General features: G+C 42.0%; 1 protein-coding gene across 4 annotated transcripts in view; it reads right to left on the bottom strand.

Moving 5' to 3' along the window:
- Window positions 1–1,530: 1,530 nt before the first annotated feature.
- The window catches only part of LOC142965120 (sodium bicarbonate cotransporter 3-like), a 37,707-nt gene continuing 20,309 nt past the window's right edge, over window positions 1,531–18,928 (bottom strand). For 2 of the 4 annotated variants that reach the window (XM_076105876.1, XM_076105873.1), the window contains 19 exons: window positions 17,121–17,236; window positions 16,236–16,393; window positions 15,437–15,524; window positions 15,102–15,248; window positions 14,635–14,738; window positions 12,649–12,823; window positions 11,757–11,890; window positions 11,315–11,560; window positions 10,757–10,862; window positions 10,315–10,476; window positions 9,021–9,134; window positions 8,636–8,797; window positions 7,764–8,015; window positions 7,504–7,572; window positions 6,895–7,068; window positions 6,499–6,636; window positions 5,587–5,711; window positions 4,571–4,687; window positions 1,531–4,037 (listed from right to left, as the gene is read on the bottom strand). In XM_076105876.1, coding sequence (XP_075961991.1) covers window positions 3,956–4,037; window positions 4,571–4,687; window positions 5,587–5,711; window positions 6,499–6,636; window positions 6,895–7,068; window positions 7,504–7,572; window positions 7,764–8,015; window positions 8,636–8,797; window positions 9,021–9,134; window positions 10,315–10,476; window positions 10,757–10,862; window positions 11,315–11,560; window positions 11,757–11,890; window positions 12,649–12,823; window positions 14,635–14,738; window positions 15,102–15,248; window positions 15,437–15,524; window positions 16,236–16,393; window positions 17,121–17,236 — 2,669 coding nt within the window. In that variant the 3' untranslated portion in view covers window positions 1,531–3,955. The remainder of the gene's footprint in view (window positions 4,038–4,570; window positions 4,688–5,586; window positions 5,712–6,498; window positions 6,637–6,894; window positions 7,069–7,503; window positions 7,573–7,763; window positions 8,016–8,635; window positions 8,798–9,020; window positions 9,135–10,314; window positions 10,477–10,756; window positions 10,863–11,314; window positions 11,561–11,756; window positions 11,891–12,648; window positions 12,824–14,634; window positions 14,739–15,101; window positions 15,249–15,436; window positions 15,525–16,235; window positions 16,394–17,120; window positions 17,237–18,928) is intronic. The other 2 variants (XM_076105874.1, XM_076105875.1) reach the window with 2 other exon arrangements.

Below are 18,928 nucleotides of genomic sequence, written 5' to 3'. Positions count from 1 at the left end.
TGCTGTGTGTGTTTTATTCCTCCACATTATAACTTTAGCTAAGAGCGACACACACAACTACTGACTTAATTGCCTTTGGCCACAGAAAGACAGACGCAGATATTTACTTCATGGAGTCAGTTAACCTGTAGGTCCACTGTGCAAAGATCTGGTCTGGACGCATGGGGGTTAATGTTGCGAGATTCCCACGTGAACAGGTTCCCTACAAAACCAGAAGACCAGAGTGTGTGTGTGTGTGTGTGTGTGTGTGTGTGTGTGTGCCTCACCAGGCCTTAGTGGGTGATGGCAGGAAAAGTGCGGGTGTATTTAGTAACAATGATGGCTGCATTCCACTTCCTGGGACACTCCGGGGCACCGAGCAATCGTTAATGTAATCAATTTCACTAATGTGCTTTTTTTTCTACTATAAGTTTAAAAAAAAAAGTCTGCTGTGAATAACAGTCCATTAGATCTCTCTGTAATTGTTTGTTTTGCTACAACAGTGAGGGAAATGTCAATCAAACACAACCTGTAGCCTTCATGCCCACACAGGCCTGAGAGGTGTAATTAGTCAAATAACCAGGATTACACAGAAACTCAATGTGCCAGCAGTACTCAGCTGTGGCATGTCGGCAGGGTTGGAGTTTTACTTTTTTGTGACGGCCGGATTAAGAAATCTGGCAGCCACAGAATTAGATTAGCATTGTTTTTATTGGCTGGCTAGAATTGTTTAGTTAAAATCTAGCATTATTTTTTAGATTTGACAGGTGGCTGCTGGTGTGTAAGACAGATCTCTGCTGCCACCTTTTGTCTTAATGATGAAAATGTTACAAATGGGACGGTCAAGAACTTCCCTACAACACACACATTTTCATAAAGACTGCTTCGGATTGGGTATTTAAGAATTGTGACTAAGATATGTACTTTGTGGGACATTTTATATACATATATAAACTTTTAACTTGTCCTTAAACTGCAATGTAGTTTCTAAACCTCAAAAATAGCTTTTCTGTGTATCAGTCTTATTACTTATTGGCCGACATCTGACACTGAAGACAAGTAGTATTATATCAGATTTTATTTTGTTACTTTATTATTTATGATCCGTGTTGATCACACCTGGTTCTATTATTCTTAACTATTGTCGGCATGTGGATTGTGTGATGCAGCGGTTTGGAGCCCAAAACAAATTTCCCTGTGGGACAATAAAGTATATCTTATCTTATATATCTGCGTTAGCTAAACTAGAAGACATCTACTGATGAATCTGCAATAAGAGACATCTGCCTGATGAATTGGTCCCATCGTAGTTTTGACTGTACAGTAGCCTGTAATGTACCTTACAGGTATAAACTGTAAGTACTTATAGACATGTCTTTCCAGAGTTACCCATTAAATAGAGCATTTTTCTCATTGTGATGGAAGTCCATAATCTGAAGAACCAGATTTTAAAAGTGTTCACTTCTTCACCAGCTGAGAACACAATTACCAAACACGTAAGAATCAACGAGCATCGTCTCCATAAAGCCAACAAAAGACAGAAGAACGTCACCATGTATTCACTTTTATTGCTTTGCACCAATCGGTCATGACAGAAAATGCATCATTCAGTCGAACAGGACGCCATGTGCTTCGCTGATGTTGTGCGTCTGTACATCAGAACTAATGCATTTTTACCAAGTGATGGTCGAGTGTAAAATCTCCACATTTGTGTTGTTGACATAGAAGATCCGCCTCTTTAAGTTTATACAGCAACGTTAAAACCGATGTCATGTGAAAATAGGTTATTCTTCATCAAAATAAACATTCTGAAATGATAAGTACTTGGTTGGTGGATGTTCACTTCGCTGTGTTGATTCTACCGATCGACAGCTCACACTTTCTTTTTTTCCCCTCAAACAATGAGGTAAGGAAAGAACTTGTGCAATACCTGTGACTGAATTCAAATTAAAGATCTTTTTGAAAATAGAGGTTTGGCAAAATGTCACCGACTTCATTTTTGACGGTAGAAAAAAATAAAAATAATTTGCCATTCACTGATCGATTCCAAAAAAAGAAACAAGTACCTCAATATCGAGAACGGAGCGTTTACATGTGAGCAAATACCAGAGCTGCGACAGTAGAACACACACGCACGCGCACACACACACACCAGGAAACGGTATCAGGAGTAACATTTGCAAATGGAAGATAATTTGAGTTAGATCGTTGGCTCTGGCTGACGACTTTCTCACAGACGTGGAACAACACTAGGACAGACTGGTTCACTGGTGTAAAGTTATGATGGTCCGTCTTTGGCATCTGTGTGCCATCGGGTGTTCTGAACACATGCATCATCAGTACGAGACTTCAAACATAAAGCGCTTCGACAAGGCACGTAAGCGACTGTCCGTAGAGTCGCTGTAGCTACACACACACACACACACACACACACACGGAGCCGCTGAAGTGGACACGAAACAATCATTTCAACATTTACTCTTTGCCTGAATAGTAGCCAGGTTCATAGAGTCCATACATTGCACGGTATGGAATACTTATTGCTAAAACAGGACTGCACTTAGCAAAATAAGAACAACTTCATAGAATATAATAGTTTTTTTTTTTTTTTTTTTTACATTTACTGTAGAAATATTTTGCATAAAATGATTTGCAACGCTAAACATACCGAGTTATCTTTACGCCACGCACACATACAAACTATTACCAACAGTAATACAGACAGTATAAAAACTGGTGCATCTAGCTGGGTAACAAATACTCGGTGTTTTTTTATTTTTTATTCAACTTATTATATTTTATGATTTACAGCATTTGTTAAAATAGTTGTGATACCAGCGATGAAAGGAATACAGTAGACAGTTAATTCTCACTGCCTTGTGACAAAAAAAATAAATATCAAGTGACCACAGTCAGAAATCATTCAAGATTCCTGAGTTGTTTAACTGACATTTGAACAACAGCTCTAAAGACAATTAACGCAGATATTAACACACTATAATCCGTTTTTTGGTAAGAAACTATACTGGCAAAGTGCTTACTGTACAGTACAGACTTCATATGGCCTCTGAAGTAGGTTTCCTATAATGTTACAAATTAAAAGAACACGTATACATACATACATACATACATACATACATAAATACAGAATATTTCTATAAGATAACATACAATATCAACAGTGAGGTTTACAGTGAAAACAACCGACCAACGTATGAGCAGCGACGTCAATACTGAGTGTTCCCCGGCAGACAGAGATGATTCATGAGCAAATTCTACAAAGATGTGTGTAGTGGAGTAGTTTCTATCTGAATGTACCTCCGTTTTGGTTTGGTTCCTATACTGTGCCATACAATCTGCGAAAAAGAATCAGCTGGCACCGACAGTACCTGAATGGCTTTCATCTGAAGCTGGTGTAGTTGGGCGACGGGTCTTAATCCAACCGAAAACACATGGAAACAAACAGCGCAGGGCAACTCGTGGTGTATGAGCTTCGAAGGACCCCAAAATGTACAGTACGGTAATCAGCCAAAACAACAACAGTAAACAGAAATCAAGAATATACAGCGGGATAAAAGTGAAATTCAATTCAACCAGTCCACGATCCTCACCAGTGAGGCCCCTTCCTTTGGCATCTGTGGTTTTAATGCGTGATGAAATTGCTAGTTTGAGAGACTTCCTAAACAAGTGAGCGTCGGTGGGCAGTAACAGCGGGATTCCTTCATTCCTCGGAGATGTGCGCTCGGCGGTGCATCGCGGCAGCCATAGTGTACACGCGCTGCACACTTACAAGACTTCAGGTGGAGGAGGACTCACAGCCCCGGCGGAGCTCGCCCGCTGCCCCCAAGATGGGAACGCTGTAGTGCTATGCCCCCTTATGCCATTAAGATGGTGATCGTCAGCGGGGTACGGTGTCGTGTGTTGGGGGGGGGGTTTGGATGGGGAGGCGTCAAGACGGGAGGAGGGCCTCCGTTTATCACAGGAAGGTCTCGTTAGTGGAGCTCCTTCCTGGTGTTTCGGGGCTGACGTCGACTCTAACGCAGGCCATCTTCTCCTGGCTGTTACAAAGAGATGAAGAAGACAGAAATGATGAGCGCTTGTGCTAATTCGTGCTGCGGCTGAGAGCAACTTTTTTTTGTCACGGAGAGGAGTGATGGCGCCCAATTGGCAGTGCTCTCAGAACAAGCTTTTACCACCAACAGTACACCTTGAGGATGGGGCGTTATGTGAGGACTGTGTTAAAAATATGCAGCTCTTAATAGAGACAGTTCTAGATTCAATTTGTCAATGTTTTATGGATTTCCTCATAAAGTTTGAAAGTATTCATGTTGACATAATCCAATTAAAAGCTTTAGCGACAGGAAACAAGAAGGAACGCTTATCTTTGCTTTTTCCAACACTGTATGGACAGTTATCCTGCTTTACATATTAAGCTGATCTATCTTCCAGGCAGCAATAGGCTTCAATTTATTTCGGGGGAAATAATCTAACAGAGAACATTATTTGCCGACACTACATTATCATATCAAAAGTAATGCAGTTGGGAGGGGAAGGGGGGGCTCTGGGAAACTCCAGCAGATGGCATAGCTACCTTTCACTACGCTTCACAGGTTGGATACATGACTCTGCACTCGAGTTCACTGCTTTCCACGCTGACGTTTTGTCCATTTCATCAGCGATATTTACAACCAAGGGGTCAGTATCAGAACTGCATGCGAAAAATGCAAACACACACACACACACACACACACACATGCACAAACACAAAGAGAAGACAGGCATGTAGACGTCAAATCAGCGGGAGAGTTGAAACAAGCGGACACAAACATGCATAGAAATCAGAGATTAAAACAAATCACCAGCACAGAATGGCTGAGCAGACGGGCCACACAGTATGTTCCAGGTTTACGTGGGTCAAGAAATGTGGGCCTTTTGCATTAGAGACAAACGTTATTTGTCATGAGTTGATTGCGTACACATTATTAGTTAGTTAGACACGGATACGATTATTTTAACTAGACAAACGTTTGATCACGGACCATTTTTACCCTCAACATAAAAACAACACATCAACACACACAGCAGTGTGTTTTAAAAAGCCATTGTTTCTGTTTTGACTGACAGTTTTGGCCATGCGACAACTGTCTGAGTATCAGTGAGGAGGGTTAGAACGCAGCCATGTGGGTCAGATGTTTGCCATCAGACACACAGCCCTGCTACCTCTTCTTCCATTGGGAGGCTGTGGGTCACTAGTCCTATTCTGTAAGATCTGTTCAAGATGGACATAACAACACACAGCTGACTACCAGTGTCAGAATTGCCAATACAAGGTGTACATGACCACATGATGCATCAGAAAATGTGCTTACAGCTCTAGTTTATTGTTTTCTCTAAGTTTCTGGAAAGGTTTTCAGCCATAACAACTATTTTTATTAAACGTCGTCCATAAAGCATAAAAAATGTGTTTTGTTGCCTCATAAGGGTCAGACCCTAAAATCTCCATCTCTGTGTGATTCAAAATAGAATAGACTTGACGCCTCACTAAGCCTTTGAAATAAAATGCTGCTTTGGGCGTCACAGCGTGCTCCATGGCGTCGCACCACTTACCTCCCCGAGAGTGCTTTCACCGGGATGTTGAGAAGGTTCGAGTCTTCTAAGTTGACCTTCGGTTCCCGAGCCCCTTCTTTGTACAGACTGGACTCTTTTTCCTGAGTGAAAACAGCAGCGGAACCCTAAATCACAAAACCACAGTGAGGCACGTAAAATACAGGTACGGTATCGAGTCACAACTGTCATATTCACATCTTCTTAAACATGGCAAGTTTAATAATCAACTCTGAAGGTTGGGTGTTGCGAGAGCTCACATTACTTTTAGTGCACACATAACCACAGGACAGAATGTGGAGAGGTTACAGTGTTAGCATTATGTTAAAGACGTTTATGCATCATAAGGTCCCTCTCCCGAAGCCGTTTCATGTTTCCTGCGGTGAAACGAGTCTTCTGGTGGCAGGAAAGACGAAACGAAAAAAACAAGTTGTTTCTAGTTTTTACCATTTGGGATTCAATCCAATAAACAAACTATCAAAATGTACACGGACCATACAGACCCCAGTCAGCAGCAAAGTAAACACGCAGATGGCTAAACGTAAACTATAACCGGCTGTCAGAGTTTCAGCAGTTTGGTTGAATTTTGCTTAGTCTTTTCGTAGTAGTAGTAGTAGTAGTAGTAGTAGTAGTAGTAGTAGTAGTAGTAGTAGTAGTAGTAGTAGTAGTAGTAGTAGTAGTAGTAGTAGTAGTAGTAGTAGTAGTAGTAGTAGTAGTAGTAGTAGTAGTAGTAGTAGTAGTAGTAGTAGTAGTAGTAGTAGTAGTAGTAGTAGTAGTAGTAGTAGTAGTAGTAGTAGTAGTAGTAGTAGTAGTAGTAGTAGTAGTAGTAGTAGTAGTAGTAGTAGTTTTTTTGGAGTGCTCCAAATGTCATGTTGCCACTTTAAAGAATATAAAAACTATACATTCCAGATTTACCAGACTTTCTCGAGCTTTCTTTTTCTTGTCGTCCTCTTTCTTCTTCTTGCTTTCTGGTATCAAGTCATCGAGCCAGCTCAGCTCTCTCTTTGTGAAGAAAAAGTCTAGAAGCTTTCGGATAAAGACCAGCGCCAGAACCTAAAGACACATGGAACAATGATTTAACATCAATAAATATAAATAAAATGCAATAAAACGGAAGAAAAACACACATATTACACTGAGAAAATATTGAATATCTTAATTTCATCTGAAACCACAAAGAACATCAATGATGTATGGTGACATTAGAAATATCTCTTACAGCTGAACACACGCTCTGTGTTGTGACATATATCTTGATATCTTAAATCTGTGTCTTCAACACATCATGAAATCTGAAGTTGAGGTCATTACCATCATGGGAAATACGACAGCTGCTGAGGAGGCCTTGATGACCCAGAGCAGCACCAAACAGGTGAGCTGCACCAGAGTGAAGACGTGGACCTTCCACAGCGGCACGTAGCGCAGGTAGATCAGGTCGGGCTGGTGCTTGGCGGGCATGCCGAACAGCTTGATTCTGTCAAAGAACTGTGGAGGACACGAGAGGCTCAGTGAGAGAGATAAGAAATGCTAATGAGAGCGACGAGGGGTGGTGAGGAGAGAGGGGGGGGGGGGGGGGGGGATTCAATACCGTAGTCAGAAGACGGATTCTTCTGAATAACCATCAAAGGGTTGGAACTACAAGGGGAAAACTTATCTTTACTAACCGCTGATGACTGCTGTTCTGTTCGGGATAAAAGGGCGTATTATCTTCAAAGACCAGCAGAGTCGAGTCTGACTACATATTTATATCAATGTATTATTACATTGTGTATGGCTGTCTTAGTGGTCCAGCACTTGGGAGACAGGGGGCATTGGAAGGGATGGATAAGAACTTGACTCAAGTGTACTATGTTCAAGTTGTATTTGTCTTTTGTGATGTATTTAATAAAATAAAATAAAAACTTGATCTTAGAGTCTTACTTGAATGCCTTTGAGGGAAGAGACACCCATGTAGAGAAAGACTCCATACAGGACCGGCATAGGAATAAACTGTAAAGAGCAGAAGTATAACAACAGTATCAATTATTCAACTTGCAGTTCAGGAAAGGAACTTGTATCATGCCATTTGTTGCACCAGGACATGTAGTGAAAACTTGAAAATAATGACCTGATATGTAGCTACTTAGATGAACTTCTCATTGTGAGGCCAGAATCATTACAGTGCCTCTCCCGTATCTCACCTTGAGCACCGATGTCATGAAAACAGAGCAGCCCATGAGGACAAAGATCATAAATCCAGTGACGCGCTGCTCCCGGATGCCCAGAAACTTGGGCTGCTCTCCCGGAGCGGAGCAGCCGGACTCCACCTTCAGGCTGTTCACGTGGGAGATGGAGAGGACGGTTGCAGCCACGAACCACGGCAGGCCCATGATGGAGCACACACCCAGCATTATCGCCACTATCAGCAAATCCAGGTGATAGCCACAGCCTTTCTGCGGGGGACACGGAGACGAGAGACCGCAAATACGTTTGAGAGCCAGTGAAGCAGTAATGAGTGGTTGTAACTGGAGAGCAAATGTACTTCAAGTAAAAATAGAATTACAAGACTCAGGAGTACAATCTTTGCATAATTTGCTCATCCACTCTTGGAATACTTTCTAATCTTTGCTTTATGTATTTTCAAGGTGGATTAAAAGTATTTTTTTTATAAATGGTAGCACTGCTAAACCCGGAGGCATACAAATACCTCAGGAAAAACAGAGCTGAAAGAGATTATAGTTGAAGCATTTTTGTGAGATGAGCACAGCAGAAGGACAGACAGAATTAAGATGACGAGGGGGGGGGGGGTTTAGAGAGAGCAAATTAGGAGAGTGGAAGAGCTGGAGGCGGCACCAATGAAGTTAAAAGAGAATTAAAAAGAATTACAAGGTGCATTTTAATACATTTGCTTACACATACACCAATTCAAAACATGACTTCTGTCATAGATGCTGCACAGCTACAGTTTGCACAGCTGGATGTTAAGAGAAGGGATGAACGCCACCACAGAAACTCTGCTTGTAACTCTAAGATGTAACTCTGGCAAAAGTAAACCTCCAGCGGCCGGTCTGACCTTCAGCTTGTGCTCCTTGCGGTTGATGATGACTGCAGTGATCTGCTGGTCCATAAAGATGAGGATGGTGCAGAGCAAGGCAGGAAGCACCGCCACCAGCAGCGTCCACCAGGGATTTTCTCCTAACGGGTCCATCAGCCAGCCTCGGTTCTTTGAAGTTGGCTGTGAGGGAAAAGCAGGAATGGTCTACATTTACTATATTACGCACAGCTTCATTATTTGAGAATATTTGAACAACATTTAAGGAATAGTATACTGAGCTTAAATGTATTTAAGTACAACATTTAGACCTTTGCTTACATAAGAATGACTTTACAGAAGTAATAATGTGTGACGTCCCCTTGAAGACATGAAGACAGACAGACGTGCTGGAATAGATGCCTACCTCAAAGCGGTCAGGGACATTCAGTTTAGGAGAAGGGATCCCCATTAGATAGTCCACCAACACCATGACCATGATGGTTATAAACACAGCGAAGTCGCTGATGGTGGATCGCACCTACAGAACACAACACACAAGCAACACAGTTATTATGTGTTCTCTATTGTCTCACACACACACACACACACACACCCAGCCTTTTACTTAAGGTCACTGTCGAGATCCAACAAAGTAATAATTACATTGATGTCAACAGTGAGAAGCGTAACAATACCAGCACCTGCCTACACAGAAGACCAAGTGATAACAGACTAGCTGGTGCTGTGTGGGCGGATGCAAGGAAGTCTTTTCTTTCTGTACATGGGACTGCTCCAGCATGCTAATGACTGATACAATGTAAACATGTACATAGCGTGAGAAGCTTTAAGCTCGATCTGCACAGAGGAGTAGAAAGAACACCCTGCTCTCTCATGGGAATTTATTTGTTTTATTAACCAGTCGTATAAAAATGTATTTTACTTTGTCACGTATGTAATTCATTTCTGGACTTTGAGGACTTAGTGTGGGATTAGTGGTAAACAATTATGATAATTATCTAATTGCAATTATTTTGACTGATATTGCAATTTAGATATGGAATGCGATAACAGAGGGAATGCTAATTTTTACATAATTACTCTAATTGTTATTGAAAAACTTGATTACGGTGCGATTTGTGACGGGATCTGTACCAAACAAAGATGTTTTGTCTGAAGTCTGAGGAATATGATGTGCAGACTCAGAGATCTCTGCAGCTCGACAATATTTTATGAAAAAATTGTATTTTGGCACACCATATTGCGATTTTGATTTGTGCAGCCCTATAAGGGATCATGGGAGTTGTTGTCTTCATTGTTGAAACAACAACCTTGACCTTGATTCATGACTTCATAACTAGCACTGTAATCTACAGCAAATTCCACACTGCATTCAAATTAGCATGTAAACATGTCCCACAGAGCTGCCAATGCAACAAACAAGGATTACTCATCATTACACGTATGAACTTAGTTTGACACAAGACGGATCCTTTCCACACATATTTGGGGTAAAGGGAGCATGACACCATTGACAGGCAACCAAATAAAAACACACCGTTACCTTGAACATTGTTGGAAACATTTAGGCTAAAGTAAGAAAATATATAACGTATACGTTTAGGCATTTCATTTTGGAAATGTTACGTATTATACCTTTAAGAGTAGTACTAGTAGTACCGAGAAGAGAATGCAGATAACAAATGAAGCAAACACCTCACCATGGTGGGGAAATATCTCTCCGTCTTGAACTGCTTAAGGAAGGAGCACAGACAGAAGGTGGTGAAGAAGAGGATGACGGACCAGAAGAGAACATCTGGGATGTAGGGCCCATGATCACCGCAGGCAGGACCCACAAACTCCCCATGGAGGGTATTACACATCTAGAGAAAAAAGGAGTATTGGGTTAGTATTGTAAAACAATTTGAGCTGTTCCAGTACTGACAGTACTATTGGTTGCAGGTGTTTTTGTCAGGCCAGTCACAGTTCTTGTGGTGGTTGCAGTTGTTGCAATACTGTTAAAGTGTCTGACTTAATCAGTGTGAATTAGGGAGTTGTTGCGAGTGTGAGAATGTATGTACATAACAGGATGTAGGCCGATGATCCTATACATGAGTGTGATTCCTGCACATGACAGCGGAGATCATTGTGCGCTGGTCTCACCGAAACATTGAGGCTGCTCCATGGGATAGAGTCCGAGCCGTTTCCTGTGCTGTTCCACTTCTGCACGAGCTCCTCTGAGGCATTGACCGGTGGAGAGCACTGACACCTGGGGACAAGAGAACAAATGCTGAGCAAAGTACGGATGCTTAGCTTAAGTTTGGCTCATTTTAAAGTCAATTAAAAACACAGGATGCAGCAAATCTGCTGGCATCGGTTGTTTTTAAATGTGTTATTTTGCACGGGGGTAATTTCCTCTCTGGGGAAGACATGAACTGGGAACAGCTCGAGCCACTGCTATCACAGTTTTCAGCAGTTTGTTCCTAACGGGATATTTTCATGTGCATAATATGCTGCTTTATGCAACTCTTTAGCATTTAAAATGACATCCTGATCTAAAGAGTGCATAAAAAAGGGACTTTTTAGCTCTGACTTAAACAGTAAATACATACGCAGTAAATACATATTAGTTATCAGAGAATTTCATAGTTTATTCAACTCACTCTTTGAACAAGACACATAAAACCTAAATATTAAAGGAACAGTAATTGTAGTACTCACGAATACAGGGTAAGGTTGTCCAAGTTGCTGTGCATGTTGACAGGGTAGTGTTCTCCCAGGTGAAAGAGCTTCTCGAGAGCCTCGTAGATGAAGATGATGCAGATGAGTGCAGCGAAGGCCTCCTCTGTGAAGCGGGTGATGTAGCAGACCAGGGAGCTGGCATCTGTGGCCACCAGGACCAGACACATGAAGGCTGTCCACAGACCAATGCTGGTCCGCAGCGACAGGTAGGACAGTCCGTAGTCACTGGGAAAGAGACAGACAAAAGGTGACACGGAGGAGAATGGACGCAGGTACACACACGCACATTAGGGCCAATTAGACGATTGGAATCCATAGGAAAATGTATTCACTTAGAAACAAAATGCTGCATACTATGTAGACTATTTCGTCTTATCAGTATTTTGACTCCGTATCATGAAGCAGACTTGCTTGAACGTACGCGCAGAACTTGAAGAGGATCTTCTCAAACACTAAAACCGGGCCCGTGCTGCCAAGAATCGTGAGGGGCTGGCCTGCGAAGAGGGAGTAAGCCACTCCCGTCAGTGAGGCCCCAAACAGAGACTCTATGGCACTCTGTAGAAACACAGGAGAGGGAGGGAGTGAGGGAGGATGTGGGAGGTGAAACCAGCCAAAGGAGGATAGAGAGGGAGAGACTCAAGGAGGAGAGAGAGAGAGAGAGAGAGAGAGGTGAAGAAGAGACCCCCCCAACAAGAACACAGACACTTTTGATTAAACAGACACTCGGGGCTACGTCTGAGAGGCTAGACAAAAACAGTTTGAATGCTTCCGCCCCCGCTGACTTGTCGGAAGACATATCTGTGTGTAGACCTCGCTTGCTGAGTTTACTCAGATGCATCACACACACCAGCACACAGACTGTGCCTATGCAAACAGTCCATGTCCTAGTAAGGACATCTGGTTAAACAGGAGAGAGAGAGAGAGAGAGAGGCAGACAGAGGGAGCGATAGAAAGAGAGACACTATAAAGCTTGCATTATGATAACAGATGCATGGTCCATGGGAGGCGGATTATTCATCATATCCTATTTTGGACAGTGAATTAAGACCTCACAGTGAAAGACACCCACCTAGATGAGAAAGCGATAGCACGGTGAAGGGGGTGACAGATTATGGTGACTTTCCTTGACACAGTGCCAGCACAATACTAAGAAAATTAAATTATATACTCACATATGATAGCAAAATTGTACTATGTTCTGGTTGTTTAAGTATACACGGCATACAGACAACCAGGGGTTAGGGGTTTGAGTCCCACTGGGCTCATGAAAAGCACAAAGTATTGACTTTTGAGTGTCAAGCTTTCAGACTCACTATGTTGCCTTTTGTTGCCTCCCCGAGCAGACCCCCAAATGTGATGACGGGGGACATGCAGGCGCAGTAGAGGAACAGGACGGAGGCCAGACACTGCAGACTGAAGGAGTCTCTGATGTCGCTCCAGTAGAACGGCAACTTCCGCTTGACGTCCAGGACCAGACCTCCAAATATCCTGGAAGAGGTAAGTTATGTTTGAATTTTCAAGTAGGAGTGCACAATGCTATATTATATAATAACGTACATTAATCAATAGTACATCAGTGCGTTAGGTAGGCGGAATGGCAAGAGAACGCACTTAATTTAGTCTCACATAAAACCCTTGAATGTGAAGCAGTGGTCCATCTATTAATTCCATAGAGATTGTTTCAGATATAAAAAGGTAACTGTAACGGTTCTAAAGTGAATAATAAAAATGATAAATGTTTGCAGCCATTTAACTAAAGTGGCTCTGCAGGTCTCTTAACACCAACACCCTGTAAATTGTCATTTTATGGTCATTCAACACAAGCTTCCTTGTTCTCTTTATAGTTTGTTATTCAAATGCAGTGTTTCTTAATATAATGTGATTAAAACTGATTTAGCATTAATTCATATTTACTAGGTGTTGAGGCCAGTTTGACACAGTTAACTGGTCAAGACTGTTTGCTTGAACACTAATTAAAAAGGTATTCAAATTGTTTTACTTGACGCTGAGGCTTGAGTATGCATCTTTATAATACTCAAGCCCTAAACCGAGACACTGTGATGGTGCTGCCTGTCATCTCATTCCTTTTCTCACCGTGTACATCTTGCTCTCTTTCCTCTGACACCTGTCCAATTGCTCTGCTGAGAAGTCTTCTTACATTTTCTTTCCCCCCCCCCCCCCCCACACCTCTGGAATAACCCTATTGCCTGCCTCCACAACCCCTGCTGTCTCTTCTATACAGCTTCTGATAGCTTTTCCTTATATTAGCCTCTTACACTTCCTTGCACTCTTTTGTCCTCCAGTAGCTCCCTCATAGCATGAGCCTTTTATAGTAGCAGCAGAGTGGAACTGTAAATAATACAGTGCCTCGCAACTGATGTGTGTGTGCATTTCTGTCTGAGGTTTCAAATAATCTCTCCCTCCCTCTCTCTCTCTCTCCCTCCCTCCCTCCCTCCCTCCTCTGTTTGTTCCGTCTCCAGAGACCCAGCATGAGTTACCCATAAATGTCAGCAACTGACTTCACAGAGTACAGTAGACATGTACCTGCTTAAAACACAGTGATGTTGAGCTTATCAAATTGGACATTTCATACACATTCAAATTCTACTTTAACGATATGTGAGGAATCTCAGAAATAATTCTAAAAGCTTTTACTGAACGCTTATAGATCAAGTGCTATTACGCTCTGGGTAAGGAAGAAACACGTACTGTAAAAATACTGAAAATATCTCATGGTCATTTAAGAGTGTTTGCAGCGAGGAAATTCAAACTATTGTAGCCACAAATGAGTCGCTGTAACTTAAGAAGATACAATGAGGTCCTTAGTCTCTCAAGTCCCTTTCCCACCGGACAAAGTAGAAGATCAAGCCTCTCAGTACACGTCAAGTTCGACGCCAGGAACCTGATTAGTAACCAATAGAAAGCAGCTGGTTACTTATTTTTATATATATATATCTGTTACTCATTCAGTCTCTTTGAGTGTTACTTGGACAGAGACAGACTGAATTTGTGGCTGAGATGAGAAAGAAAGCGCCGTACAACAGGGTGTCATGTTTCCATAACTGCGGCTCGGAGCTGGAGCTGATAAATACGCACAACTACTGAAGAGTCATTTGTCCAAGGAATGAATGCCGGTTGTATAACCTTTCCCACTAAAGCCAAAAGACAGCTGTTAGTGGGTATTAGTGGGGGGTTTCTTGTCCAGAGGGAAAGGGGCTCGATGAGTTTTCTCCTGCAGCTCTTGTTAACAAGAAGCACTTGTTCCACAACTCATTTAAACTCAATGGTGGCAAACTCACCTCCCGGTCCTCTGCAGCTCAGGTCCTGCGTGGTCCTCAACCTTTTCCATCTCTCCAGCTGGAGACGCAGTGCCGTTTAGCTGGGTCGGGACCTTCCTCTTCATCTGCAGGTCAAGTCAAGACATTTAAAAAGGACACAGTTTCACACAATTCAGTTCCTTTGCTGTCATGATGCTTTAAATCCATAAGGGGGCACTCTCATTGTGGTTATAGTGGCGTGAAGTAAAGTGTGAAAAACACTTCCGTGTGTTTACAGAAAAACACATGAAGAAACTTCTAGGTTCGTGAGACCAGACTTAAATATAGTATGTGAGGTGTAGTAAGTGTGTACTGTGCTAGCATGCAGCTGGTAAACGATCTCTGCATCAGTTGTTGTACATGGCATTTTCATTTTTATATGTCTGTAAAACACACACACACACACACACACACACACTGAACAATCTTTGACAGAGAGAGTCATTAACCTGAGATGGGACATTCTTGGGGGGCTCAATCCGGATGGTGGGGTCCCATTCTCCAGGAGGCAGGACAGTCACTTGATCAAGGAACTCATCTATCCCCGAGAGGAGATCCGTTCGGTCTTTGGCCTTGTATGCCACATCGTGGAAAATCTACATAATGAATATTATTCGGAGTTATTAAACATCTCAGCAAAAAAAAAAAAGAAAAAAAAAAAAAAAAAAAAAAACAACAGCCCAAGATACATCTTTAAATCCCTAAAATTGTAAACTGAACCTCATCATTTTTTGATACAGTTTTCAAGCTGAAATAAGTTAAAAGACCTCTTTCTTTGTCTCACCTCGTCCGTCATTAGTGTGGCCATGGATCTGCCAATCTCATGGTACTGGGGCCCTTTGCCATGAGGACCCAAAAGCAGGAAAAGAAACCTTTGAAAAAGACAAATAATCATGAAATGCACCATGAATAACACTGATCTCAATACTAATCACAACAGCACATATTCACTTAGAAAGGTACTCTGTGGAGTGTACACGTCAACAATTAAATCAACACTCATTGTTTCTCACTTAAATTAATTGTGGATATCCTTGAGGATGATAAACATTAAAAACTACATAATTGGTTTTGCAAAGTTAATTTTCTCTCTCTCAATATTTTGATAGCTACATTGTTTACATCTATGTTTGCTAGCTAGCAGTCTTCTTTCCTGCCTTCGCTGACTGACACATTGCTATGTTTCTTGACATGTGACAGACATGATTAGTTGGAATAGTGAAATCGTCTATGGCATCACCCATGTGTCCATGTACCATGCTGAGGCCCAATTTAAACATTGTTGCCAAAATATATGCAAAAGCAAACCAAAGTTGTCTCTCTGTTTTCCAAAGCCACCATCTTGTGACTGGTGTGTAATGAGCATTGGAGCTACAGACTGTAGAGAATAAAGAGGGAAAACAAGGTTGTGGACACAGATTTACTGTATTCAGAACCACAGTAAATCCCCAGGTCATATTAGTCACATGTGACTGTTGAGTTCTTATTCTCCAGCAGCAACTTAAAGCAAACTGACGTGAGTCAGAATTTTTGGAGTAAAAGTCTCAGTTATCATGATATCGTTCAATTCAAAATGAATGTACCTCGTGGGCACCGGCACCTCTGTGAGGCCTGTGATGAGGACGGCAGGGGACAGTCGTACAAAAGCAATTATGGGCTTCTCCAGGAAGTCCACTTCTCCCACCAGTACGTTGGAAGCTTCAGCACCCGGAGGAATCTTTTTCATGAAATTCATGTCCACCTGAAACAAATGGAAGAAATGAAATGAAAGAGTCAGATAAGCAAACTAATACTAATGATAAACAGAGAGAAAGAATGAATGAGGGACTCGTTTACAAGGACACACATGCAGGTGCACTATGATAACTAATGATGATAACTACAAGACAAGGCAAGTTAGTAGCTACATGTAGGACTACATAGTACTGTGCAAAGAATGTCAGTTGCCGTCTTATTTTCCTGAAGATAATCTCTCTTCTGTGTAATGCTATATACAGATTTGAGCATCAACACATTCTTTATCTCCGAGTAGAAAAGACTGCCTTCATCCCTCCTTTGTATCCTCTTACTCATAAACACTGCACCTTATTTTTGGCAGTCATAATGGATGCTTTCATAATGATAACTACTTCTGGCGGCCTGCCATCTTACTTAATGGATGAAGAACAAAATGGTAGGATGACTGGAGGCCATGCGAGGGAGGACTTTTTCCAAAACTAAACACAGTTACGTAACGATGAAAGACTTTTACTTTGTTGTTAATTCTTAGTCCATTAGCCTAAGCCTCTTACTGGGACTGCAAGAAAAGCGCTGATGGGTATGTGATGGTGGCCTTCAGTCAGGCAACTTTCAAAACAGACCATTGAAATGTCTGTGGAAGTCCAGAAACTGAAGAAAGACACTGATGAACCCATGGGCCCTTCCACCATGATGGACTGTTTCTGTGCTCAGTACTGTGGTTAGGTTACCTTGCTGAAGTCGACACTGCCGCTTTCTCTACTGACCCCTACTTTGGAAGGTCTCCTCTCCACTGCCTTGCTGCCATCCAGGTTGTTTGGGACAGAGTTCGGAGACACCAGTGGTCCTAGGGGGAGGGGACAAGGGGAGAAGAAGGGCAGGAGGGACAAAGTGGTGATGGACACTGCGTCAGTACTTGGAAAGCAAAGACAGGTCGAGAAGTTGAGAATTGCAGTGTGCGTCACCATGATATGCCATTTCTTATTTCGTTACTTAAGGCTATTTATTAAATGCGTTGCGTCTTTCATTTTTCTCTCTACTAAAATAAATGCCCGAGGTATTTTCATCGTTGACATACAATGCGATGGCATTTCACAGGTGTTGTACTCATTTTTGATCAGAGGCGAGTTCTTTGCAAAACAAAATCCCGAAGTCACAATGCTACGAGTTAAACCGATCAGTACTGTTTTCGTGGGATATTTACATTCTGTTTTGGTCATATGAGCAGAAAAATTAACCACTGCATCATATGCATGATATGCAGCTACTTAGCCTCATTAGTTAGTCTTAGTGGTCACTTTACTGTTAGTGCCAGAATGTCCCAAGCTCATTTCTTTACTTCTCAGGTTAGTATAAGCTCTAATATATTCCATTATACCATCTACTTTACCAACCACATTTATTTACAATTAAATGTGATTAAAATCCAGTATTCTACAATGATAAAGATTAACTTAAATACAACAAATAGGCGATCAAGCTCATAATAAACATGTAGCCTAAATCAGTAGTATTTGGATTAGCCTTTTAATATTTCACATGTTTGGCTGCAAGTGAAAAGACTTCTTCCACTACAACCATCACTAGATGTGATGATTTGGTACAGAGCAGCAACACTGTGACGTCTCTCCACGGGGAAGACGATAGAGTTCACAGAGCACTGTTCCTATTTGCTGCCCATCTGTTGAGCTCATAACTCTGATGCTTAAGTCAGTCCTGCTTTGCTTGAATTCATGTCAGCTTTGAGCTAAAAGGTGATGTGCCCGACAGTTCAACCTTCCTCAGACTTCAGCACCTTCAAGTGGTGATGCTCCGGTATTTCTGTGCATAATTGGCTGCACACTTCAACATTGCTTATGCGATTTGAGCCCTACCAGACACAGGAAACGCTAGCACTTGAGGTGACATGAGAGCGGGAGATGAGATGAGGGAGGCGTGTATTTGAATCAAAAAGGATAGCATTTGCATTCTATCCTCTGAAATTCTGAAGTAACACTTCTTTTACCAGGGTTTCCTTCTTTCCCCACATGCACACATTTCTCATTTTGCCATCAGGAAGTAATCAAGCCAACGTCAAACAAAATACATTAATAAAGGCTTACGCAGTATGCTGCATTTTAATTTACAATAATCCCAAACAAAATTAAAATGTGACATATATAAACAGCATGTGGTCTGGCCAGTGATCCATACCCTTGAACTGTACCACGGAGTAACCCCAGTGGATGCTGGGAAGCTGCGACTGCTGAACACGAGCATGATTGCTCACATACCCGACAAAGCCTCTTGGAATAAGGGAGGGATTAGCTTAGGTTGCAATTGCCAACATGCTTCATTCAGGAAGCTAAGCCCTGGAATGCTCCCCCAAACGTGGCGTCATAGCGCTCCCCCATTCATATGCAAAACAGTAACATAAATACCTAAAATGATACAGCATTTCTGACGTGTGGAGCTGATAGCACTGGGACTTTTCTGATTAAAAAAGGTGAAAAGATTTTTGTCGTAGTTGTACGGACGTATTTAATGTACAGGTATTACG

Source organism: Anarhichas minor, unplaced genomic scaffold, assembly GCF_050575085.1.
Source record: "Anarhichas minor isolate MPS153535 unplaced genomic scaffold, ASM5057508v1 ptg000033l, whole genome shotgun sequence".
NCBI classification, from domain to species: Eukaryota; Metazoa; Chordata; class Actinopteri; order Perciformes; family Anarhichadidae; genus Anarhichas; species Anarhichas minor.
This window is presented reverse-complemented; position numbering and strand designations above follow the sequence as displayed.